This window comes from Pleurodeles waltl, chromosome 4_2 (genome assembly GCF_031143425.1).
Source record: "Pleurodeles waltl isolate 20211129_DDA chromosome 4_2, aPleWal1.hap1.20221129, whole genome shotgun sequence".
NCBI lineage: Eukaryota > Metazoa > Chordata > Amphibia > Caudata > Salamandridae > Pleurodeles > Pleurodeles waltl.
The window spans coordinates 17,538,013-17,565,785 of NC_090443.1; the positions used below are offsets into that span (position 1 = coordinate 17,538,013).

The 27,773-nt window shown below is 46.5% G+C and overlaps 1 protein-coding gene across 1 annotated transcript in view; it reads right to left on the minus strand.

The window, feature by feature from the left end:
* Positions 1–27,773, minus strand: part of C3 (complement C3) — a 236,948-nt gene that overhangs the window by 17,898 nt on the left and 191,277 nt on the right. Inside the window, exons 32-36 of the mRNA XM_069230418.1 lie at positions 11,678–11,768; positions 2,771–2,822; positions 955–1,042; positions 375–464; positions 170–275 (exon numbers count right to left, since the gene is read on the minus strand). Of these exons, the coding sequence (XP_069086519.1) occupies positions 170–275; positions 375–464; positions 955–1,042; positions 2,771–2,822; positions 11,678–11,768 (427 nt within the window). The remainder of the gene's footprint in view (positions 1–169; positions 276–374; positions 465–954; positions 1,043–2,770; positions 2,823–11,677; positions 11,769–27,773) is intronic.

Genomic DNA, 27,773 nt, shown 5'->3' on the forward strand with positions numbered 1-27,773 from the left:
TGACAACAACCCATTTCTAATTCTTGGTGTGACAGTAATTGCAGATGAATTTGACCTCGAATTTAAGAGCGGCCAAGAGGCTCAGTCATGCCATGAGTTACAATGTTACAATCCGTCCTTCATCCCATGCATTTACTAGTATTATAAAAAGAGGTTAGATTTTGGTTACCTAGAGAATAAAAATCATATACGGTGACAGTGGCTGGCTGTATGAGACCAACTTGGAAATACTGGTGTGCTTTAAATGAAAAACAGTCATTTTCCTTGTGTGAAACCTAAAGAGAAAGCGAAAAATACTCAGATGAGATAAGGGAATGAAAAAGTAATATCACTTAAGAAAGTGTTAAAATGAAGACAAGTCTAAGAATCCTTACCTTATCTAAATAGATGATTAGTTTTCCTTTATCTGACAGGCCTTTGTTTATTTCAAACTTGGAAATGTACCTGTCCACTGGCTCCGAAAGCTAAAAATAAAACAGCAAATATCACAAGTAATGTAACAGTTCAAAACCATTTTAACCCACCTTATTCTTGCCTCAAGTCCTTCTGTACAAAGCACTTCTTATCATAACCCATGTAAGAAACAAGGGGATACTCTACACCTAAATCACTTATTTGAAATAAACATAAATTGATCTGTCTGCAAATGACAGACAATTTTTCAAAGAGGGGCAACTCTGCATTAATTTCCATATCAAATGGGATTCTATCGGTCTGTCTTCGTTTGGTAGAATCAATGCTCCAATGCAAATTATTGTTGGCCAGTCATTATATGAGACAGTGCTGTGAGATTTTGTTCAACCTCATCGGTTAGTTTAAGAACGTTCTTATAATGAAAAGTAAAAGCAATGTATTCCATCAGAAATTGTAGCTACACAAGGGAGGGGCTTGGAAAGTGCAGTCTTGTGGCATCATACCTTTTAACCTGCGTTAGGTTTGTGGCTTCACACTTACCCTTCTGAGATCATCAATATCTGGGGAGAATCCAGTCAACATGGAAATGTCCACAATAGTCATGGTGGAATCCACTTTTCCAAGATACCTGATAAGGGATATATGGATGTCAAGAGTCACTAAAACCTCAAACTATCAGTAGATCAGGAGATTTAAAAAGACCACATTTAAGTAGATCAGAGTACAACAAGAAGTCTACACCAGAGACTCAAACTCGGACATGCAGCCACGTTTATCACGCAGTGTATGTGATTCTAAGTAGCTCCAAATGCAGAAGACTCCCGAGTCAGCAAACTCTTTTCTCAGCATTCCCACCAAACCAGTATTTGAATTAGCATTTTTCTTACCCAATATATGGTTGTGTTTGGGAGTGTGAAAGCCTACAGGGATCAAATATATCACACCTTGTGCACCCGTTATCCAAGAAAAATAGTTCAAAGCATAATATACGATCTGAACACAATCGCATAAATCATCACAGGGAGATATCTGAGACTCCGAACGTCTTTCATGGCTTCTTCCCAACCTTTGCCGTATCTTACATTTTTTGGGCGTTACAAAATTGGTAAATGGTTCGACTGAAACATTTCACCAGTGCCGTCTTGGTTCTTGATATGTTATATCATGCTTACTCTTTACTGTCATTCGTAACCCTTCCTCCCATAGAGTGTTATTCTAACAGGCTCTAGTAAATGTTAATGCTCAAACGCCTGAAGCTCCCTTTTCGTGCCCCCTAGGGCTTTGTCCAGTTCCTCAAAAGAAGTCTAACTGTTATACATAAGATCTGATGCTTCCACCTCCTCTCATCTATTAGCTGTCACTCATCATTTGGTCAGCCATTGTTTCTCTCCGAATCTGAGTTTGTGCTCTCTGGAAAGCTCTGGCTCTTTGTTCCTTGTGCGTTGTGGTTTGTGATCTCAAGTTTGGCTATTCACTTACTACTGTCCTGGAGGCTCGAGATCTTTGTCTTTTTGTCTCTACTCTTCCCTATATACCCCTCTGTTTCTCCCACCTACCTCTTTCTCTTTTACTCGCCTCTTTTTCTGCCTACCTCTCTCTTTCACTCTCTCCCACCCTCTGTTGCTGATCTACACACACACACATATCACACCCCAGCTCACTTTCCCTTCTCTGTTTCTCTCTCTCGTTCTACTCTTTCTCCTTTTGCCCCGCTTTCTCTCACTTCCTCTCTCTTTCTCACTGCCTCGTCCTCCTCTTCGTTCTATTCTACACACTCTCTTCAGTTTACTATCGCACTTTGTCGCTGTCTCTCTCTTTCTAGAGAGAGGTTGGAGTGATAAAATTTGAATTTGTCCAAAATAAAAATTACAAATGAGATTCATGGACTGTTTTTCTTGGTTCAACTAAACTCACTTTGTGATCCCAAGCGACAGATCTATGTGTCATCAGACACCCTCACATATAAACAAGTTCACTGTTTGAAAGAGTCAGAGGCTGAGGGAGAGGTGTGAGAGAAGTACTTTCACACACACACACACACACAAACAGCAGGTGGTAAATGTGTTCATATTTGGGCCCATTACTTCCCCCAGAAAGGTGAAATATATGTAAATTCGAACCCGATGTTCTCAGGTACGCATTATTTCCTATTTTGGGGGAAGACAATTGTAATCCCCAGATTTAGGTGCAGGAATACCAGCTGAAATGGGAGGGATCTTGCAGTATCAGGGGAAATTACAGTGAAGGTTAGTGTAATGAGGGAAGGGGGAAATCACTTTGGATTACCCTGTGTATCAGTGCTGAATCTAGGGTTTCTTTAATGGGTTTATTAAGGGAAGTCCGAGCAATGTCTTACTTCATGCAGATTTCGATTAGGACTGTGGCACGCGCACCTTCTGGTCTCTTAGCTAGAGAGAAAAATGAAAGAAAATAAAGATTTCACTTAAATCAAGGTCTCTGTCCCAAAGGGCAGCAGTTTAACATATCAGTTTGGAAAATATGTAAATCATGTCCGTATTATTGTCTATATTATAGGAATAAACCAGTGTACAGAAATATTGAAACGTCACCATTTTTCGAAGAAAGCATCAGGTCCTAATTACAATTTGATTCTCATCCTTGCAATACTTATTGACATCAGGGGGAAGATGTGTGTCTGATCCCTGTTGGTATCTGTGTCTGTGCTTGAGCCTTCTCAGTATCATCAGACTTGGACATTCCCTCAAACCCCTGTTACATTAGCTTAATTCAATTTCCTACCCTTCAAAGCCAAATTCTGAAATTGTTGCAAATGTCTAGACATTCATTTTCACGGTATTTCCAATGAGACTTCCCCTCTTGGAAAAGTGCGGTACAGAAGCATGGACATCAATTCACAAAAATGCCAGGGGAAGTGGAAGTGACATCACATTCCATTTGACCTCCGCACACATACTTACATATACACACAATGCACACTCTGTCTCTCACATAAACACACACTCACCCACAAGCACACACACAACATCTTTTTAAAAGCGTGTTTTACTTACCTCAACCTCCATGGAAAGTCATAGTCCAGCTAATTGTACTCCATTTTTATTACACTAATAGTGAATAATATAGAATTAGTCACTATTAGTGCCATATAATATTGACAGAAAACAAAGAAAGTGGAGCCTCGACTGACGTCCATAAGGACGAGCTGCCACTGTCTTTCTGGCACTGAATTTACTACCTCTGAGGCCAGCGGTCGTAAAGGCTTTGACAGGGGTCGCAAAGGGCAAGCCAGGGGTCGCAGATGCGACCCCCAGCGAACCCTAAATTACGTGCTTGTCCATAAGGATCATGATACCTGTTTATTCAGGGTGTTTTCACATCGAACCGGAAGCAGTTGCTTGTGCAAACAATAAAATAGAGGGGATGCTTCTTCACAGGAAGCAGTCAGCAGCAGAAGCGAATAAAGGGAGCGTGCTGGCTTCCACGCCCAGCTGTGAGCAGGGAGAGCAGCGTTGCTTGCCTCCGTCCAGCCTATCACTATCACAAAGCTGTTGCCGTTGAGACTTGCTGTGCCAAGTAGTAGGCCCACATTTTAGAGAGGAACTTCCTCGTCGACCAGCCTACCCCCAAAATCCTAAGTGACTTTCCTGTTCCCCTAAAAGTTCGCCAAGCAATCCTCAGACCGAGATTCCATGACCGATGCAGTCTTTAAAACCCACACTGGGTTTAGAATTGCTGTTCTCATGCAGACTGTTGACATGCTTATCGCTGAGCTGTTTCCCGATTTAAAAAAAAAGGAAACACTTCAATGTTCTGAAGGAGAATCATGGTTGTAGCGGGAAGCATAAAGATGAAATCGTGTACACGTGGCCTACCAAGCACCTAGTGTCGTACATTCAGCTAAAGTTAGGTAGTGAGCCTGTAGTCTAAGGTGTAATAGAATGCAGTGTTCTGTCTGTGTTTTCCATTATACAAAGGTTTAACATTCAGAAGCTCAACAAGGTTGAAATAACCTGAGCTAGTTGTGCTAAGAGAGGACACATCTCAGGAGGTAAAATGATAAAGCCATCTCCTGTCCTGACCATGCTAAGCAAGGAGCTAGAATCAAAGGCTAAGGAAAGATCCGGTAGGTGAACTAGAGAAGAGGCCAAAAAGTTAACAATAATGCAAAATAAGCTTCTACTTAAGCTTCGGCTGTTTTCTAAGCATCTATTTTTTCCAGGGATCTCACTACCTAGATATTTCTGTGAGGAAGTGGATTTTTGGGGGGGATTCTCTATTGGTTTCATAACAACTGAAAGACATGAAGTAATTGGCGATAGATAGGGCTCCGACAGGAGCATAAAATCATACATATACCTTATTTTACTAACATCACATAGCCACCTGCCCCTCCACCGCAAGCCCCATGGAGACATCTCAACAGGAGCAAAGCCAGACATCCTAAAGTTTCACTTGAGCATTGCATCAAGGGGCCCTGAAAATGCTCTCTCTATGCGGCCAGATCATGGGGTGTTTATTTGAACAACCTCTGGATTTGTAAACGGCATCTTCAGCTATTGCGCTGTAGTCCATAACCTGCAACCATTCCCTGCATGGGGAGACACCCTTGATCTCCAGTGCTTGGCTCTTTCATGCTTAGCCAGCACACCAATGCCCACAGATGTGTGCTGACTGGCCCCCAAGTCCATCCCACCCTCCAAACACCATGTTCCCCGAAAAGCCAATCATTTATCGGCAGTAGCTGTGTCACCCAGTAATAAAGCTGTAGATCCACTGCCCCCAAGCCGCCATGGTATGGCGCCTGTATAAATTTTTTATGGGCAGCCTTTGGGGAGGGTCCTTCCCCTTCCCACACATAGGTGTTAACAAGCACTTTCAGTTTTGAAAGCCATTGCTATGGAGTCCTATGTGCGTAATTCTGTAGGATATATAAAACAGTTGTTGGAGCGCTATCATTTTAAGAAGGGTGACACACCCCAGTATATTCAACAGAGTGTACCTCTGCATGCCATATGGCCCTTAATCTTGCATTCCAGGAGAACTATGCTGAGGTTCCCAACAGGTTTCGGGTTCCGCAGACCTGACATGCAGTGAACGCTACGGACATGCATAAGAGGGTTTTGATACCCTGGACTGGAGAAGTAGGGGAGCCAAACATCAGGACAAGGGATGATTTATCCCAGTTGACTTGTAAGCCTGAAGCATCGCCATACACGGTCAGCATGAGGATCAATCTGGGTAGCGATGCCGCTGGCCACTATATGAACAGCAGTACATCATCCATGTAGCGCAAGATACGATTCCCTATTCCCTCCTTCCATATCAGTAGCCAGACCTGTGTGTACCACCTCACCCACTTGGCCAAGGTTCAATAACCAAGGCAAGCAGATACAGGGTTGGGGGCAGCCCTGACTGGTGTCTCTTTGTATAGGGAATCTACCGGACAGGGCATCATTTACCCTCATCCTTGTTGCAAGACTGCATGAAGGACAGGCCACTCAACGAGTCAAAGACTTTCTCGAAGTCTAGTTGGACTGTATATGTAGGTTCGGAGTTGTGCACCCATGTCAGCACATTATGCAGCCTTCTAATACTGTGCCTTGTTCACCTGGCTGACATAAAGCAATTTTGGTCCCTGGATATTAAGGAACATATCACCTTGGCCAATCGGGTGACCATCACCTTCAACAGCAGTATGGCCTCTATGTTAATTAACAAAATCGGCCTGCAGGACGTGCAGTCTGCAGGAGGCTTTTTAGTTTAGGGAGGACCAACACTGTCGCTTGACTAATGCCCAAGGAGAATGCCCCAGTGTGAAGGGAATCCCAGAACATGGCAAGCATCAAGGGAGCCATGGCACGGCAAATTTCTCAACTCAGCTGGGAAGGCACTGGGACCGGGACCCTCCCCACTGGCATGCCCTGCAGTACCAACCACAGCTATTCCACCTCAATTGGGAGGTCTAATTCTGTTCACTGCTTGGCAGTAAGCCTGTGCACTATCAGATCCCACACAACCAGGCAGTGAGTCTCTTGTGGGTGGGGCATGGAAGTTTTATGTAGTGCCTCATTATAATCCGGAAAGACTTCTGCGATGCCCTGTGCCTCATTGACAATTTTCCCTTTAGTATTCCTAAGCTCTTACACAAGCCTCGCCCCTGCTTCACGGTTGGGTAACCACTAGATATGCATGCCAGGTTTGGGGAGCTTCACGGTTGGGTAACCACTAGATATGCATGCCAGGTTTGGGGAGCTTCACGGTTGGGTAACCACTAGATATGCATGCCAGATTTGTCCCCAAACCCATAGAGACAGTGTTGTGTTGTGGACAGCGCCTCTTTGGTTCTGTCAGGCAAAGTTTTCTTCAAAGCCTGCCTAACTGCCTCTAATTGGGGCCAGCCCTCTTCATTGTGGGAAATCTCCACCTGACGTTCAAGTTCAGACAGGCACTGTTCTAAAGATTTCGAAAGATTTTGTCTCCCTGTCCCTCTCCCTTTTCTGCCCCACTAGGTAAGATATAATCCTGCCCCGCAGCACTGCTTTCATTGCCTACCAGAGGACGAAAGGAGAGATTTCTGGGGAGGCCTTTTGGGTGGTGTAGATCTCTATTTCCTTCCCTACAGATTCACAGAAGCAGCCGCCCTGCAGCCACCCGGGGTGAAGCAGCCAAACTCGACACAACCCACCTACAGCTCCATTTAGTAATACCTTGACCTGGAAGTGATTAGATAGCACTCTAGGGAGTATTATCGCTCCCTCCAAGGCTCAAGGTGTGCGTTCTGGATAAATATAAAGTCCAGTCGGGAGAAGGACATATGTGGGTTGAGAAGAAAGTAAAATTCTTGTCACTGGGATGGGAACGATCTCCAGACATCCACAGGGCCCGAAGAGGCCACCCAGGAGCCCAATGTTGCCATCTTGCAGGTGCCTGACTTGGTACTGGTGTACACCAGTGTCCTCATTATGTTGTTAAAATCACCCTCTACAATAATACAAACCTCCGGGTAGCCCTCTTCATGAACTAAGCCCACTATTTCTTACTAGATCCAGTTAAACCTGAGCCTAACCCTTGGTAATTGTAGCACAGAGTAGGAGAAATGTGTAAAGCATTTATCAGTATCACAACTGTTAAAAAGTAGAAAACACAGCAAAATAAAATACTCCTCCACTTTTGTTAACGAACAGAGAGAAACCAAAATGACAACAATCTGTTATAGGGTACCAGAGATTTGATTTTTCAAAGGCTTAGATGTATCTAGTGCTGTAAAGCCCCAACCGTGGGTATTTGGTTGTGCTAGACCAGGCCAAAGTCAAAATTTAAGGCCGACAGTGATGGAGCAGAGCATGGCTCAGATAGTGGGACCATGTTTGTCCAGGGGAAAGCTTAAGTTCTGACTTAGCGCCTGATTTAGGGTATGTGGAACGGTTACTCTGTCACAACTGTGACAGATATCCCACCCACCGAAATATAAATCCCATAGAGTATATAACATTTGAAAAAGAAACCACTACAAATCAAGTGAAGATGAAATCCCACATTCACCTCCTAAGTCAACTGATGTCAATAGGAATACAACCTCTCATCAACCTCTCACCAGTAAGGAAGAAACCCAAAAACTAATATAGCATCTGGTGAAAAAGTCGTAATCCGTTTTACCACCTCCCAAGAACAAATTACATCAATGTGCAACCATCTAAATGCCTTGGCTGCTAACTTCTGTGTGAATTCCAGGTCAAGCCAGGATAAAATAATGAGCAACAGAAGAAAAATGAAGGATGCACAAGCAGAAGGCTTTTGGATTGTTTGTTTCACAAACATACGCTAAATTAGCCCCCACGAACCTTGGTAGGCGCCATGCAGTAAGCTCCTAATGTTGATAAGGGAAAGATTGGCTCTGGAATGGTTCAGACTTCTAATCCTTGATCACTGAAAAGAGTAAGTACCAAGGAGTCGAGTCTAAGTCATTGTGTAAATATTGCACAGTAGCAAAAATGGCCCCCAATAAAAAAAGGTGTTGCTCTCATCTATATAGGACACACAAAACAACAGGTGATCAATATTCTCTATTATTTACTTACAAGATGAACAAAGGGGTAGTTCATCTTCATTATGATTCCATTTACTAGTAAACTTTCCAACAGCAGAATACCCAGACTTAACTTGATATACAAAGTTCTTGCTCAAAATGGCATAATGGTGTCCATATAGGATTCAAATGCTGGTATTGGTTTATAAAGCAGATACATGTCTGTCATGCTATTGGTTTTTGTGTTTCTACGGCACATTCAAGTCAAGTATTTCCAAAAGGATGATTTTCTGGCTCTAACATTAAACCTAAACCCATTGGCTTGGCCAATTTTTTATTTTCTCATGAGATGCACATCCAGCAGTACTTTTAAACATCTCCATTACAGTTCATAATAGGAAGGACATGGTTCCCAATTTCCCGCTGTTTCATGCACATTTGCACATGTACCTAAGTCTCGAGTGGCTGAAGTGTTTTTACAAAAACAATAGAATGAAAAAATCGGGACTGTAAAAACATTTAGTAGCAGAACTTCAATGATAAACATCTTTCATTTCAAATTCTATTTGCTATTTCCCTTATCATGCTGCCTCTTCCCCGCACTTGCATAGATGATATATTTCTGGTGGAATGCATACCTGTTTTTGCTAAGTGCCTCACTTGGTTGCCAACTAGAAAAATAATATTATTTAGTTTTCTAAAGTTTAAGTGGCCCTGTCCTGGGTGGGTGTTGGAAGGAGTATATTTGACCATTTGGTCATGACAGTTGACAGACTTCTCTCGTAGTGTCAATTTGGCTTTGAAAAGTCTCAGTTTGCAATGTCTGGGTGGAAGATCCCTAACAGGCAGTTGTTTATAAAAGGGCCCATTATGTGTTGGGTGAGCTGTCCTGAAGCAAATACCATCCTATTGTATTCTAAGTTCACCGGGTATGGCCTCACACCTGGAGTCTTCCCCTGTGCTTCTGCACAGGCGTTCTGAAAGCAGGAGTAACTTCTGTGCACAAACAGACCCTGAATGAGAACTACACATGCGATAAAGTGTTAATTCAAGACCCAGTATGTTAATCCCTGTCACAAGCCCGAAGCAGTGATTCGTGCTCAGGTACTTCTGGGAATTATGCACAGTGCACTTTGTAATAAATGACTAAGTGTCTGATATTTAGTTTTCTGGCACAGTATACCAAGGCAGACTAAGAGCGATGTAAGTGGTATGCCTGTAGCCACCGCTAGCCACCGCTAGCCATTGCACCACTTTCGATAGTGGTTGCTCGTGTTACCAATGCCTCACTTCCATCAACATCAGGGTAGTATGGTGTTGGGCCTTGAGTAGCCCATTCTGTTTGTTTCTTTGAAGCCCCAGCTACAACGTTTTGGAGTAACATCTGCATGAGCATCAGTACAGGTTAACATTCCAAATATTTTCAAGTCTACCCAATAATCCAAGTTTATGGTTGGGATGCCTATTTCAGGTGGGTTCTGCTACACCAGCCAGACAGTCCCAGACAAGGCAATGGCTACATTGAGATGATTTTTGGGCACCATAAGTAGGCAGAAGACTGCAACATTGGCTTAATAATGACCCTGTCGCAAAAGGATTTCATGTCTGGATATTGTACACAACCCATTGGTATAGATTTTCTATTATTGACTCCAATGAGGTCATTTTTTGGTAAATGATATTTAGGACACAATATCAATTTCAGACTATATTCCTACTATGATATTCTGGTACCACCCCGTAAAGAGAGTGGGTGCACCAAGTGGCTAAATTTCATTTTGCCTAAATTTGCAAAAAAACGTTGAAGGGAAGTTGGCAGTGTACAGGGTTCACTTGCTTGTCTCGGTTGAATTACAATTGTACTGGAGGAGTTGAACACAAATCAGCGTTCAGGGAAAGTGCAATGGATAGTGCACTGGTGTATACTGTAATTATCGTTTCATGCTTGATGACAGCCCATAGTTGGACTAAGGATAATGCTCCAATAGGGACAAACCATAAAAATCATTTTAATAAACCTTCTTATTTGAACACATTTCCAAATATTAGACATTTTAACAGTTTTCTTGCGAACTGGAAATCTTTACAAAACTATTATTTTTGCAGACTGCATTCCGTATTTATTTCAGTTCTACAACAGTAAGGGTGTATTTTGTTTTTATAATCATACATTACAGCAATAAACATCAGACAGGAATAGGCAGTAGACAGAATACTCACAACCCCAACCATTAAAACGTATTTAATTGTTATGTCATCCTTATGTGAAGCTCTTAACAGAAAAAAGAGCAGCATGGTTGAAGATGCCTTTCAATGCTTCTTTTTTTTAGGTTTCACCTGCACAGTGCTTGCACTGCGCTTGCGAAATTTCTTGTAAAGAAAAAAAAATCTTAAAGAGGCTTAGACCCTGCCTATTACTTTACTTACCAGTGGGTGGCTCATACGTCAGTTTTGTTTCCTTGCTTCCTATTGGTCAGCAGCTCCTCCTTGCTTCTGGCTTCCTCCTGGGCTTCAGTCCTCGTATCTGTCATGGAGTATGGACCGAGTACAGCTTTCTGTGGCCAGTGTCCTTCCACTGGCCACAGACTCCTTAAGGTACTCTATTTTCACTTTTGAACATGCAATCATAGACAGTGCATGTCTTTGCAGCCCGTCTACTTCAATCTTGCCCTCCCCCCCACTCTTAGTGGTGTTAACCTCCCCCCCTAACCTCCTCCTGCTCTCCGTTGGGTCGTCAGTGGTGTCAATCCTTCTGCCCCCCCATCATCTGATCTTTTTAACCTGCTCTTCTCCCACCGTCCATTCTTTTTAAAACATCCCATCCAGCTGTTGTTCTCTTTAACTCACCCGGCCTCCTCCTTCTAAACATTTTTTGTTTCCCATATTCCACCTCTTGTTAGTTTCCACCCCAGCCCGCACTGTTTCAAGGAATATTGCACAGCAGTGTGAGCTGCTGTGGAACAGGCTTAAAGTAAAGAGAAACTGTTTTCTGTGCAACATCTTTAAAAATATCAACAAATCCAAATAGCTTACACAGAAGTATTTGGCCATGTAATGTTTTTTTAAAAAGATGCTGTGCAACATCTTTGAAAAGCACTGACAATGCAAATAGGTCTTGCATAGGCGATACCTACTGGCTTTTCCAATTCTTGTTAGAAATATTGTTTTAGTAGATGTTTCTGCTTCTGTGAAAGATCCCTGGGTGTTAAGATAACTTGCCTTCCAGAAGAAATAAAAAAGCATATAAAGACTTACCCATAAGGTCCTCTTGAACTTTCACATTCAACTCAAAGTTCTTACACTCGAGGTTCTTCTCTGCTAGCATGGCATTGTACACAGTTACCACCTATAGCAACAAGAAGCATAGGGAGGATGTTGGTGCTGCACTTATCAAGCTAGAGAGAAGAAAATCCTTAAAGGATACATCTGTGATTAATATTGTTGTCTCCAATCTATTTTTAGTGCAGGAAAGCTGATTGGAGTATTGTACTGGAACACCACTACTCATCATGCTCAACCCCTGCAGTGATGAAGGCCCTGTGCTAGAACCCTCCTGGGTCTATGTGCCAACCCACCTGCTGCGGTGACAGCACCATCACTGTGCTAAACTACTGTGACTACTACATCAGCCCCCTGAATTGCGTTTTGAGAGCTAGTGGACCCACAGTGTGCTAATGCTCAGAGGCCCCTTCGAATTTCTGCATATCCTGCAATCTCCTGATGTGGTGCAGGAAACATTGCTGCAGCAGCATATTAGGAGCCCCCTCGCATCATGTGTCTAACCTCCGCTTTCTTGTAGAGCCTCTTACTGTGGTAACATAGCGGTACCCCATAGATCCTTTTTGTATTCTAGTTGTAAATTCTGGAATATTGTGCCCTACACTTGGAGAGGTGTACGACCCCTCTCTGTAGTAATTCATTTGTACCCTGTTGTATATTGTGTCCACTTGTAAATATAGTTAGGATTCCCAGATATAGGAATTCCTTGGATATTTGACCTGTAATAACTTTGCCCTGTTTAAAGTATCTCCATGAAACGTATTCCTTTCTCTACATTGGCAGAGAATGCAAAGTTTTGTGGTATTTTATCAAAAGGGTGCAAAGAAAAACAGGGGTCACAAAACACATTTATTTCTGAATACATTTTCCATAGACACTTAAATTGGATGTAGTGGCAAAACGGCTGAATGAATTATCATGAAATTTGGCAGGTTTATAGGTTATGGGATGAAGCTTATCCTATTTGTTAGTACTGGAAAGTAGGGTATGTATTGTGAAAGATATAAGGGATTTAATCTTAGTGATATCTGAGGCCGCAAAATACCTTGAAATTTCGCAAAGTGCCAAAAAATACTGCAGTGTTTTGCAGTACAGACCGATATCAAGGCAGTATATGATTGAGTAATGGCTGCTTTTGCAAAAGTAAAGGCAGACATGTAGTTTTATCCACACTTCAGCCATGTTGTGGTTTGAGCCGTAGGTAAGTAGTAGGTTTTATACTTTTCCCTACCTATCACCACTTTGCTAAAGTGGTAATAGGTAGGGAACATTATTTATAATACACTGTTCTACCCTATATTTCACAAATATAGTATACTACAGTGAATTTAAATTTTTTCACATATTTAATTCTTTAAAAAAAGTATATGGTGTACTGTAGTAATACCTACAAATTACTGAGAAAAAAATAAAAAATTTAATTGAATTTGTTAAAAATACATTGTACTACATTAAATTCCACTAATACAGTGTACTACAGTGAAGTATATCTCTCAAGTCTGCGCCACTCCTCTATACACTATTTGACTGTATGCCACCCCACTCTACGCCACTCCACTCTATGCCACTCCACTCTACGTACTCCCCTCTACGCCACTCCCCTGCACCCTATCCCACTGTACATCACTCCACTGTATGTCACTCCACTCTACGCTATTCCACTCTCCACCACTCCACTTTACGCCACTCCGCTCTGTGCTATTCCACTGTATATCACTCCAGTCTATTCCACTCCACTGTACTCTATTCAACTGTATGCTACTTTACTCTACGCCACTCCACTCTACTGTATTTTACTGCACGCCACTCCACTCTAAGCTATACCAGTGTATGCCACCCCTCTCCACTTTAATCTGCTTAACGACAATCTACGCTCCTCCGTTCTATCACACAATACCCCACTCTATAGCACTCCACTGTACAACAGCATACTCCAGTCTATGCCAGTGTATGGCACTCTACTTTACTATAAGCCACTATACACCACCCACCAACACTCTACGCAACTCCCTCTATACCACTCCACCCCACTTTACTCACTCTACTCTAAGACACACAACAGCACTCTAATGTACCATACTCCACTACTCCACTCTACAACACTCTAATCCACTCTGTGGTACTCCACCTTACAACACTTTCTGACACTCTACGACAGGGCAGTGCACTTCACTCTATGACACTTTACTCCACTGTATGGTATACCAGTCCACTCTTGTAAAGAAATGGCTCCCTGTTGCAGTTACCCCCCACTTTTTGCCTGATACTGATGCTGACTTGACTGAGAAGTGTGCTGGGACCCTGCTAACCAGGCCCCAGCACCAGTGTTCTTTCACCTAAAATGTACCATTGTCTCCACAATTGGCACAACCCTGGCACCCAGGTAAGTCCCTTGTAACTGGTACTCCTGGTACCAAGGGCCCTGATTCCAGGGAAGGTCTCTAAGGGCTCAGCATGACTTATGCCACCCTAGGGACCCCTCACTCAGCACAGACACACTGCTTGCCAGCTTGTGTGTGCTGGTGGGGAGAAAATGACTAAGTCGACATGGCACTCCCCTCAGGGTGCCATGCCAACCTCCCACTGCCTGTGGCATAGGTAAGTCACCCCTCTAGTAGGCCTTACAGCCCTAAGGCAGGGTGCACTATACCACAGGTGAGGGCATATGTGCATGAGCACTATGCCCCTACAGTGTCTAAGCAAAACCTTAGACATTGTAAGTGCAGGGTAGCCATAAGAGTATATGGGCTGGGAGTCTGTCAAAAACGAACTCCACAGCTCCATAATGGCTACACTGAATACTGGGAAGTTTAGTATCAAACTTCTCAGAATAATAAACCCACACTGATGCCAGTGTTGGATTTATTAAAAAATGCACACAGAGGGCCTCTTAGAGATGCCCCCTGTATTTTACCCAATTGTTCAGATAATGAGAAAAACAAGGAGGAGTCACTGGCCAGTCAGGACAGCCCCTAAGGTGTCCTGAGCTGAGGTGACTCTGACTTTTAGAAATCCTCCATCTTGCAGATGGAGGATTCCCCCAATAGGGATAGGAATGTGACCCCCTCCCCTTGGGAGGAGGCACCAAGAGGGTGTACCCACCCTCAGGGCTAGTAGCCATTGGCTACTAACCCCCCAGACCTAAACACGCCCTTAAATTTAGTATTTAAGGGCTCCCCTGAACCTAAGAATTTAGATTCCTGAAACTACAAGAAGAAGAGGACTGCTGAGCTGAAAAACCCCTGCAGAGGAAGAACAGAAGACACCAACTGCTTTGGCCCCAGACTTACCGGCCTGTCTCCTGCCTTCCTAAGAAACCTGCTCCAGCGACGCTTTCCAAGGGACCAGCGACCTCTGAATCCTCTGAGGACTGCCCTGCTTCAAGAAAGACAAGAAACTCCCGAGGACAGCGGCACTGCTCCACAAGAACTGCAACTTTGTTTCAAAGAGCAGATTTAAAGACCCCTGCAACTCCCCGTAAGAAGCATGAGACTTGCAACACTGCACCCGGCGACCCCGACTCGACTGGTGGAGAACCAACACCTCAGGGAGGACCCTCCGGCGACTCCAAGACTGTGAGTAACCAAAGTTGTCCCCCCTGATCCCCCACAGGGACGCCTGCAGAGGGAATCCCGAGGCTCCCCCTGACTGCGACTGCCTGAACTCCATTTCCCGACGGCTGGAAAAGACCCTGCACCCGCAGCCCCCAGCACCTGAAGGAACGGAACTCCTGTGCAGGAGTGACCCCCAGGAGGCCCTCTCTCTTGCCCAGGTGGTGGCTACCCCGAGGAGCCCCCCCTTGCCTGCCTGCAACGCTGAAGAGATCCCTTGATCTCTCATAAGAAACCATTGAAAACCTGACGCGTGTTTGCACACTGCACCCGGCCGCCCCCGCGCTGCTGAGGGTGTACTTTCTGTGCTGACTTGTGTCCCCCCCGGTGCCCTACAAAACCCCCCTGGTCTGCCCTCCGAAGACGCGGGTACTTACCTGCTGGCAGACTGGAACCGGGGCACCCCCTTCTCTCCATTGAAGCCTATGTGTTTTGGGCACCTCTTTGACCTCTGCACCTGACCGGCCCTGAGCTGCTGGTGTGGTGACTTTGGGGTTGCTCTGAACCCCCAACGGTGGGCTACCTTGGACCAAGAACTGAAACCTGTAAGTGACTTACTTACCTGTGAAACCTAACAATACTTTACCTCCCCCAGGAACTGTGAAAATTGCAGTGTGTCCACTTTTAAAACAGCTTATTGTGTTTTATGTAAAAAGTATACATGCTAATGTAATGATTCAAAGTTCCTAAAGTACTTACCTGCAATACCTTTCAAATGAGATATTACATGTAGAATTTGAACCTGTGGTTCTTAAAATAAACTAAGAAAATATATTTTTCTATAACAAAACCAATTGGCTGGATTTGTCTCTGAGTGTGTGTTCCTCATTTATTGCCTGTGTGTATGTACAACAAATGCTTAACACTACTCCTTTGATAAGCCTACTGCTCGACCACACTACCACAAAATAGAGCATTAGTATTATCTCTTTTTGCCACTATCTTACCTCTAAGGGGAACCCTTGGACTCTGTGCCTGCTATTCCTTACTTTGAAATAGCAGATACAGAGCCAACTTCCTACATTGGTGGATCAGCGGTGGGGTACAAGACTTTGCATTTGCTGGACTACTCAGCCAATACCTGATCACACGACAAATTCCAAAAATTGTCATTAGAAATTGATTTTTTGCAATTTTAAATGTTTCTAAATTCTTTAAAGTCCTGCTAGGGCCTTGTGTTAGTCCCTGTTAGCATTTCTTTTAGAGTTTAAAAGTTTGGTAAAAGTTTGAATTAGATTCTAGAACTAGTTTTAGATTCTTAAGAAGTATTCCAACTTTTAGAAGCATAATGTCTAGTACAGATATGAATGTGGTGGAACTCAACACCACACCTTACCTCCATCTTAAGATGAGGGAGCTAAGGTCACTCTGTAAACTAAAGAAAATAGTAATGGGCCCCAGAACTTCCAAACTACAGCTCCAGGAGCTGTTGGCAGAGTTTGAAAAGGCCAACCCCTCTGAGGATGGCAACACAGAGGATGAAGATAGTGACTTGGAGGAAAATTCTCCCCTACCAGTCCTAACTAGGGAGAACAGGGCCTCTCAAGCCCTGTCTCCAAACATAATACTCAGAGATGCTGGTTCTCTCACAGGAGGGACCAACCTCTCTGAAATCACTGAGGATAACTCCAGTGAAGAGGACATCCAGCTAGCCAGGATGGCCAAAAGATTGGCTTTGGAAAGACAGATCCTAGCCATAGAAAGGGAAAGACAAGAGATGGGCCTAGGACCCATCAATGGTGGCAGCAACATAACTAGGGTCAGAGATTCTCCTGACATGTTGAAAATCCCTAAAGGGATTGTAATTAAATATGAAGATGGTGATGACATCACCAAATGGTTCACAGCTTTTGAGAGGGCTTGTGCAACCAGAAAAGTGAACAAATCTCACTGGGGTGCTCTCCTTTGGGAAATGTTCACTGGAAAGTGTAGGGATAGACTCCTCACACTCTCTGGAAAAGATGCAGAATCCTATGACCTCATGAAGGGAACCCTGATTGAGGGCTTTGGATTCTCCACTGAGGAGTATAGAATTAGGTTCAGGGGGGCTCAAAAATCCTCGAGCCAGACCTGGGTTGATTTTGTAGACTACTCAGTGAAAACACTGGATGGTTGGGTAACTGGAAATGAAGTGCATGACTATGTTGGGCTTTATAATTTGTTTCTGAAAGAACACATTTTAAGTAACTGCTTCAATGAAAAGTTGCATCAGTATATGGTAGACCTAGGTCCAATTTCTCACCAAGAATTGGGAAAGAAGGCAGACCACTGGGTCAAGACTAGGGTAACCAAAACTTCCACTGGGGGTGACAAAAAGAAAGGGGTTACAAAACCTCCTCAGGAGAAAGTGGGTAACACTAGAAACAAAGAAAAAGAGTCCTCTGTAGGCCCCCAAAAACCAGACCAGGTGGGTGGGCCCCGAGACACAACCCAAAACAAAGGTGGGTACCAGGGTAAGAACTGGGATGCCACTAAGGCATGGTGCCATAACTGTAGACAGACAGGGCACCACACCAAGGACACTTCTTGTCCCAAAAACAAACCCCCTAGCAAAATCCCAGGGGTGACCAGTGTAGCCATTGGGGATGACTCCTCAGATGAGGAGGTCTTCATAGCCTTCAACTGGAAAAAGGGCCCAACAGGTGAGTTGGAGATTCCAGAGGGAAGTAGACACTTCCACCACCTACTGGTGAATGGAATCCCAGCCACTGCCCTGAGAGACACTTGTGCCAGTCACACTATTGTGCATGACAGGCTGGTGTTCTCAAACCAGTACATCCCAGGTGAGACTGCCAGAGTAAGAGTTAGCCCAGACAGGGTCACTGATAGGCCTGTGGCTTTTGTGCCCATAGAAGTAGGTGGGACTTTTAGCTGGAGAAGGGTGGTAGTCAGTACAGACCTCCCCCTTGATTGTCTCCTTGGAAATGACTACCCAGAGGTTAGTCCGAGCACAAGAGAGGAACTGGTCCAGGGCCAGTCCTCTCCCAAGGATTCTGGAGGTTCTGCCCCTGCAGTAACTGCAAGCAGGCTCCAGAAGAAAAAGAAAACAAAACAGTGTAGGAAGGGTGGACAACCTTTAGCCAAGGTTCCAGCAAGCCAAGGAGATTCTGCTCCAGTAGGGGAGAACTCCAAAAGTGGCACTGGTAAAGTCCAGCCTGACCCACAAGAAGTCCTGGCTAGTCAGGCAACTGTTAAGCCTGAGGGGGTGGCTTCTCAGCTAACAGAAGAAAGAGTGGAAGAAGGGTGTTTACTACAAGATGTGGTAACCCCCCACTCTAATACAGCAGACAGGCACCCTGAGCCCAAAGAAGCCTGTAACTTAGCCCCTTCCCTTGTAGGTGAAGAGCTAAAGGTGTGGTTCTGGGCACTGACAGCTGTCAGTGGCCTCTGCTGGGTGTTAGCCTTTATGGCTGCACTATCCTTGGCATGGTGGTCAGACCCCATGCCAAATAGCAAGTTAGGCCCCCTGACCGTGTTGGTCATGGTGGGGTTACTCCAGCTCTGGGTAACCTCTTTGGGTAAGCTAGGGGTGACCCTGGCTAAGATAAGATTAGCAGAGGTGGATACCTCTAACCCCAAAATAGAGAGAATGGGTGAAGACATAAAAAGCACAGACAAGCGGCAGTTCAGATTAGGTCCTATCACTGTGGAAGTGGGTCAGTTCCCCAGAGGGAATGACCTGAACAGGAGGATGTAAGGCAGAGTAGTCCCTGCAACAAACCAGCCTATTTCCTCTACTCTTCCTCGCCTGACAGACTAGGAAGACTCTCCCAGCTTTGGCTGAGTCTCCTGGCCTGTGGGCTGGGGGGGGCTTGTGTAAAGAAATGGCTCCCTGTTGCAGTTACCCCCCACTTTTTGCCTGATACTGATGCTGACTTGACTGAGAAGTGTGCTGGGACCCTGCTAACCAGGCCCCAGCACCAGTGTTCTTTCACCTAAAATGTACCATTGTCTCCACAATTGGCACAACCCTGGCACCCAGGTAAGTCCCTTGTAACTGGTACTCCTGGTACCAAGGGCCCTGATTCCAGGGAAGGTCTCTAAGGGCTCAGCATGACTTATGCCACCCTAGGGACCCCTCACTCAGCACAGACACACTGCTTGCCAGCTTGTGTGTGCTGGTGGGGAGAAAATGACTAAGTCGACATGGCACTCCCCTCAGGGTGCCATGCCAACCTCCCACTGCCTGTGACATAGGTAAGTCACCCCTCTAGTAGGCCTTACAGCCCTAAGGCAGGGTGCACTATACCACAGGTGAGGGCATATGTGCATGAGCACTATGCCCCTACAGTGTCTAAGCAAAACCTTAGACATTGTAAGTGCAGGGTAGCCATAAGAGTATATGGGCTGGGAGTCTGTCAAAAACGAACTCCACAGCTCCATAATGGCTACACTGAATACTGGGAAGTTTAGTATCAAACTTCTCAGAATAATAAACCCACACTGATGCCAGTGTTGGATTTATTAAAAAATGCACACAGAGGGCCTCTTAGAGATGCCCCCTGTATTATACCCAATTGTTCAGTGCAGGACTGACTGGTCTCTGCCAGCCTGCTGCTGAGAGACGAGTTTCTGACCCCATGCGGTGGGAGCCTTTGTGCTCTCGGCGGACAGAAACAAAGCCTGCTCTGGGTGGAGGTGCTTCACACCTCCCCCCTGCAGGAACTGTAACACCTAACAGTGAGCTTCAAAGGCTCAAGCTTCGTGTTACAATGCCCCAGGGCACTCCAGCTAGTGGAGATGCCCGCCCCCTGGACACAGCCCCCACTTTTGGCAGCAAGTCCAGGAGAGATAATGAGAAAAACAAGGAGGAGTCACTGGCCAGTCAGGACAACCCCTAAGGTGTCCTGAGCTGAGGTGACTCTGACTTTTAGAAATCCTCCATCTTGCAGATGGAGGATTCCCCCAATAGGGATAGGAATGTGACCCCCTCCCCTTGGGAGGAGGCACCAAGAGGGTGTACCCACCCTCAGGGCTAGTAGCCATTGGCTACTAACCCCCCAGATCTAAACACGCCCTTAAATTTAGTATTTAAGGGCTCCCCTGAACCTAAGAATTTAGATTCCTGAAACTACAAGAAGAAGAGGACTGCTGAGCTGAAAAACCCCTGCAGAGGAAGAACAGAAGACACCAACTGCTTTGGCCCCAGACTTACCGGCCTGTCTCCTGCCTTCCTAAGAAACCTGCTCCAGCGACGCTTTCCAAGGGACCAGCGACCTCTGAATCCTCTGAGGACTGCCCTGCTTCAAGAAAGACAAGAAACTCCCGAGGACAGCGGCACTGCTCCACAAGAACTGCAACTTTGTTTCAAGGAGCAGATTTAAAGACCCCTGCAACTCCCCGCAAGAAGTGTGAGACTTGCAACACTGCACCCGGCGACCCCGACTTGACTGGTGGAGAACCAACACCTCAGGGAGGACCCTCCGGCGACTCCAAGACTGTGAGTAACCAAAGTTGTCCCCCCTGAGCCCCCACAGGGACGCCTGCAGAGGGAATCCCGAGGCTCCCCCTGACCGCGACTGCCTGAACTCCATTTCCCGACGGCTGGAAAAGACCCTGCACCCGCAGCCCCCAGCACCTGAAGGAACGGAACTCCTGTGCAGGAGTGACCCCCAGGAGGCCCTCTCCCTTGCCCAGGTGGTGGCTACCCTGAGGAGCCCCCCCTTGCCTGCCTGCAACGCTGAAGAGATCCCTTGATCTCTCATAAGAAACCTTTGAAAACCCGACGCGTGTTTGCACACTGCACCCGGCCACCCCCGCGCTGCTGAGGGTGTACTTTCTGTGCTGACTTGTGTCCCCCCCGGTGCCCTACAAAACCCCCCTGGTCTGCCCTCCGAAGACGCGGGTACTTACCTGCTGGCAGACTGGAACCGGGGCACCCCCTTCTCTCCATTGAAGCCTATGTGTTTTGGGCACCTCTTTGACCTCTGCACCTGACCGGCCCTGAGCTGCTGGTGTGGTGACTTTGGGGTTGCTCTGAACCCCCAACGGTGGGCTACTTTGGACCAAGAACTGAAACCTGTAAGTGACTTACTTACCTGTGAAACCTAACAATACTTTACCTCCCCCAGGAACTGTGAAAATTGCACTGTGTCCACTTTTAAAACAGCTTATTGTGTTTTATGTAAAAAGTATACATGCTAATGTAATGATTCAAAGTTCCTAAAGTACTTACCTGCAATACCTTTCAAATGAGATATTACATGTAGAATTTGAACCTGTGGTTCTTAAAATAAACTAAGAAAAGTTATTTTTCTATAACAAAACCAATTGGCTGGATTTGTCTCTGAGTGTGTGTTCCTCATTTATTGCCTGTGTGTATGTACAACAAATGCTTAACACTACTCCTTTGATAAGCCTACTGCTCGACCACACTACCACAAAATAGAGCATTAGTATTATCTCTTTTTGCCACTATCTTACCTCTAAGGGGAACCCTTGGACTCTGTGCCTGTTATTCCTTACTTTGAAATAGCAGATACAGAGCCAACTTCCTACATTGGTGGATCAGCGGTGGGGTACAAGACTTTGCATTTGCTGGACTACTCAGCCAATACCTGATCACACGACAAATTCCAAAAATTGTCATTAGAAATTGATTTTTTGCAATTTTAAATTTTTCTAAATTCTTTAAAGTCCTGCTAGGGCCTTGTGCTAGTCCCTGTTAGCATTTCTTTTAGAGTTTAAAAGTTTGGTAAAAGTTTGAATTAGATTCTAGAACTAGTTTTAGATTCTTAAGAAGTATTCCAACTTTTAGAAGCATAATGGCCCTCATTCTGACCTTGGCGGGCGGCGGAGGCCGCCCGCCAAAGTCCCGCCGTCAGGTTACCGTTCCGCGGTCGAAAGACCGCGGCGGTAATTCTGACTTTCCCGCTGGGCTGGCGGGCGGTCGCCTTCAGACCGCCAGCCAGCCCAGCGGGAAAGAGGCTTCCACGATGAAGCCGGCTCGGAATCGAGCCGGCGGAGTGGAAGCTGTGCGACGGGTGCAGTTGCACCCGTCGCGTATTTCACTGTCTGCGCAGCAGACAGTGAAATACATGTAGGGGCCCTCTTACGGGGGCCCCTGCAATGCCCATGCCAGTGGCATGGGCACTGCAGGGGCCCCCAGGGGCCCCGCGACCCCCCCTACCGCCATCCGGATCTCGGCGGTCCGACCGCCGGGATCTGGATGGCGGTAGGGGGGGTCGGAATCCCCGCGGCGGTGCAGCAAGCTGCGCCGCCGCGGAGGATTCAATGGGGCCGCGGTACACTGGCGGGACCCCGCCAGTGGTGCCGGTCCGACCGCGGCTTTACCGCCGCGGTCGGAATCCCCATTGGAGCACCGCCGGCCTGTCGGCGGTGCTCCCGCGGTCCTCCGCCCTGGCGGTCAAAGACCGCCAGGGTCAGAATGACCACCAATGTCTAGTACAGATATGAATGTGGTGGAACTCAACACCACACCTTACCTCCATCTTAAGATGAGGGAGCTAAGGTCACTCTGTAAACTAAAGAAAATAGTAATGGGCCCCAGACCTTCCAAACTACAGCTCCAGGAGCTGTTGGCAGAGTTTGAAAAGGCCAACCCCTCTGAGGATTGCAACACAGAGGATGAAGATAGTGACTTGGAGGAAAATTCCCCCCTACCAGTCCTAACTAGGGAGAACAGGGCCTCTCAAGCCCTGTCTCCAAACATAATACTCAGAGATGCTGGTTCTCTCACAGGATGGACCAACCTCTCTGAAATCACTGAGGATAACTCCAGTGAAGAGGACATCCAGCTAGCCAGGATGGCCAAAAGATTGGCTTTGGAAAGACAGATCCTAGCCATAGAAAGGGAAAGACAAGAGATGGGCCTAGGACCCATCAATGGTGGCAGCAACATAACTAGGGTCAGAGATTCTCCTGACATGTTGAAAATCCCTAAAGGGATTGTAATTAAATATGAAGATGGTGATGACATCACCAAATGGTTCACAGCTTTTGAGAGGGCTTGTGCAACCAGAAAAGTGAACAAATCTCACTGGGGTGCTCTCCTTTGGGAAATGTTCACTGGAAAGTGTAGGGATAGACTCCTCACACTCTCTGGAAAAGATGCAGAATCCTATGACCTCATGAAGGGAACCCTGATTGAGGGCTTTGGATTCTCCACTGAGGAGTATAGAATTAGGTTCAGGGGGGCTCAAAAATCCTCGAGCCAGACCTGGGTTGATTTTGTAGACTACTCAGTGAAAACACTGGATGGTTGGGTAACTGGAAATGAAGTGCATGACTATGTTGGGCTTTATAATTTGTTTATGAAAGAACACATTTTAAGTAACTGCTTCAATGAAAAGTTGCATCAGTATCTGGTAGACCTAGGTCCAATTTCTCCCCAAGAATTGGGAAAGAAGGCAGACCACTGGGTCAAGACTAGGGTAACCAAAACTTCCACTGGGGGTGACAAAAAGAAAGGGGTTACAAAACCTCCTCAGGAGAAAGTGGGTAACACTAGAAACAAAGAAAAAGAGTCCTCTGTAGGCCCCCAAAAACCAGACCAGGTGGGTGGGCCAGAGACACAATCCAAAACAAAGGTGGGTACCAGGGTAAGAACTGGGATGCCACTAAGGCATGGTGCCATAACTGTAGACAGACAGGGCACCACACCAAGGACACTTCTTGTCCCAAAAACAAACCCCCTAGCAAAATCCCAGGGGTGACCAGTGTAGCCATTGGGGATGACTCCTCAGATGAGGAGGTCTTCATAGCCTTCAACTGGAAAAAGGGCCCAACAGGTGAGTTGGAGATTCCAGAGGGAAGTAGACACTTCCACCACCTACTGGTGAATGGAATCCCAGCCACTGCCCTGAGAGACACTTGTGCCAGTCACACTATTGTGCATGACAGGCTGGTGTTCTCAAACCAGTACATCCCAGGTGAGACTGCCAGAGTAAGAGTTAGCCCAGACAGGGTCACTGATAGGCCTGTGGCTTTTGTGCCCATAGAAGTGGGTGGGACTTTTAGCTGGAGAAGGGTGGTAGTCAGTACAGACCTCCCCCTTGATTGTCTCCTTGGAAATGACTACCCAGAGGTTAGTCCGAGCACAAGAGAGGAACTGGTCCAGGGCCAGTCCTCTCCCAAGGATTCTGGAGGTCCTGCCCCTGCAGTAACTGCAAGCAGGCCCCAGAAGAAAAAGAAAACAAAACAGTGTAGGAAGGGTGGACAACCTTTAGCCAAGGTTCCAGCAAGCCAAGGAGATTCTGCTCCAGTAGGGGAGAACTCCAAAAGTGGCACTGGTAAAGTCCAGCCTGACCCACAAGAAGTCCTGGCTAGTCAGGCAACTGTTAAGCCTGAGTGGGTGGGTTCTCAGCTAACAGAAGAAAGAGTGGAAGAAGGGTGTTTATTACAAGATGTGGTAACCCCCCACTCTAATACAGCAGACAGGCACCCTGGGCCCAAAGAAGCCTGTAACTTAACCCCTTCCCTTGTAGGTGAAGAGCTAAAGGTGTGGTTCTGGGCACTGACAGCTGTCAGTGGCCTCTGCTGGGTGTTAGCCTTTATGGCTGCACTATCCTTGGCATGGTGGTCAGACCCCATGCCAAATAGAAAGTTAGGCCCCCTGACCGTGTTGGTCATGGTGGGGTTACTCCAGCTCTGGGTAACCTCTTTGGGTAAACTAGGGGTGACCCTGGCTAAGATAAGATTAGCAGAGGTGGATACCTCTAACCCCAAAATAGAGAGAATGGGTGAAGACATAAAAAGCACAGACAAGCGGCAGTTCAGATTAGGTCCTATCACTGTGGAAGTGGGTCAGTTCCCCAGAGGGAATGACCTGAACAGGAGGATGTAAGGCAGAGTAGGCCCTGCAACAAACCAGCCTATTTCCTCTACTCTTCCTCGCCTGACAGACTAGGAAGACTCTCCCAGCTTTGGCTGAGTCTCCTGGCCTGAGGGCTGGGGGGGCTTGTGTAAAGAAATGGCTCCCTGTTGCAGTTACCCCCCACTTTTCGCCTGATACTGATGCTGACTTGACTGAGAAGTGTGCTGGGACCCTGCTAACCAGGCCCCAGCACCAGTGTTCTTTAACCTAAAATGTACCATTGTCTCCACAACTGGCACAACCCTGGCACCCAGGTAAGTCCCTTGTAACTGGTACTCCTGGTACCAAGGGCCCTGATTCCAGGGAAGGTCTCTAAGGGCTCAGCATGACTTATGCCACCCTAGGGACCCCTCACTCAGCACAGACACACTGCTTGCCAAATGAGATATTACATGTAGAATTTGAACCTGTGGTTCTTAAAATAAACTAAGAAAATATATTTTTCTATAACAAACCCTATTGGCTGGATTTGTCTCTGAGTGTGTGTTCCTCATTTTTTGCCTGTGTGTATGTACAACAAATGCTTAACACATACAGAGCCAACTTCCTACAACTCTATTCCACTCCACATCACTCTGCTCTACAACAAAACACTCCACTCTATGACACTTTACTTCACTCTATGCTTCGCCAATCCAGTCATCTCTACTCCACTCTATTCCACTGTATGATACTTTACCCCATTCCACATACTCCACTCCACTCTACAACACTCTACTCCACCCTATTCAACTCAACTCTACAAGACTCTACTACTCTAAACCACTACACTCTACTGTACAACACTCTACTCCACTCTATGCCTCTCCATACCACTCTACTACATGACACGCCTCTTCACTCTATGATACTTTACTCCACTATACACTATGCCATTTCACTCAACTTCCCTCCACTCTACTCCACTACGCTGTTCAATGCTACACTGTACGACACTCTCCTCCACTGTAATGTGTGACACTACACTTAACGACACACCAGTTGACAAAACTAGACTCTATGATTTACATTTGACTCCAGTGTACACCACTCCAATACACACCACTCTCCCTGACAGCACTCTTCACCACACCAATCTATGACACTCCGCTGTACTCTATGACACACTACTCAACACGGCACCTCCAAAGTCTATGCCGCTCCACTGCATGCCACTCCACTCTACTCTATGACAGGTCACTCCACGCCCCTCCACTCTACTCTACGACACGCTACTCCACTGTACACCACTCCAGTCTATGCCACTCCACTATAAGCTGTTTGCCTGTATGCCACTCCATTCTATACCACTTTACTCTACACTGTTCAACTCCACACCATTCCACTCTATACTGCTCCACTCTAGGTTAATCCACTGTATGCCACTCCAGTCTATGCCACTACACTATGCTATATGTGACTGTATGTCACTAAACTCTACGCCATTCCACTCTACGCCAATCCACTGTATGCCACTCCACTGTACTACATTTCACTGTTCGCCACTCAACTCTGCGCCACTCCTCTCTGCACTGTTTCAGCGTTGACACTCCACTGTACCCAACTCCAAATGACGCCACTCCACTTTACTCCACCCTATGACACATTACTCCACTTAACAACACTCTACGGTCCTCCATTCTACAACACAATACTCCATCATGTAGCTATTCACTGTACAACAGTGTACTGCAGTCTATGAGAGTGTACGGCACTCTGCTTCACTCTATGTTACTATATAACACTCTACTCCACTCTAAGCCACTCTACAAAACTCCTTCTATGCCATTCTAACCCATTTTACTGCACTGTACTCTATGACACACTACTCCACTCTACTCAATGTACTGCACTATTCCACTCTACACCACACCACTCTGTGCTACGTTATGCAAGTCATCTGTACAAGACTATGGGCCTGATTTTGACCCTGGCGGACGGCGGAGGCCGTCCGCCAAGGTACCGCCGCTGAATGACCGCACCGCGGTCAAAAGACCGCGGCGGCCATTTAGACATTTCCTCTGGGCCGGCGGGCGCTCTCCAAAAGAGTGCCCGCCGGCCCAGAGGAAATGCCCCTGCAACGAGGACGCCGGCTCAGAATTGAGCCGGCGTAGTTGCAGGGGTGCGACGGGTGCAGTTTGCACCCGTCGCGTATTTCAGTGTCTGCTTAGCAGACACTGAAATACTTTGCGGGGCCCTCTTACGGGGGCCCCTGCCGTGCCCATGCCATTGGCATGGGCACGGCAGGGGCCCCCAGGGGCCCCGCGGCACCCCCTACCGCCATCCTGTTCCTGGCGGGCGAACCGCCAGGAACAGGATGGCGGTAGGGGGTGTCAGAATCCCCCATGGCGGCGCAGCAAGCTGCGCCGCCATGGGGGATTCTAAGGGCAGCGGTAAACCGGCGGGAGACCGCCGGTTTGCCTCTTCTGACCGCGGCTGAACTGCTGCGGTCAGAATGCCCTGCAGGGCACCGCCGGCCTGTCGGCGGTGCTCCCGCCGACCCTGGCCCCGGTGGTCTTAGACCGCCGGGGTCAGAATGACCCCCTAAATGCCACTCCACACTATGACACTTTACCACACTCTACTGTACTCGTCACTCCACTCTAATCCACTCTTTGGCATTCCACTCTATGACACTTTCTGAAAC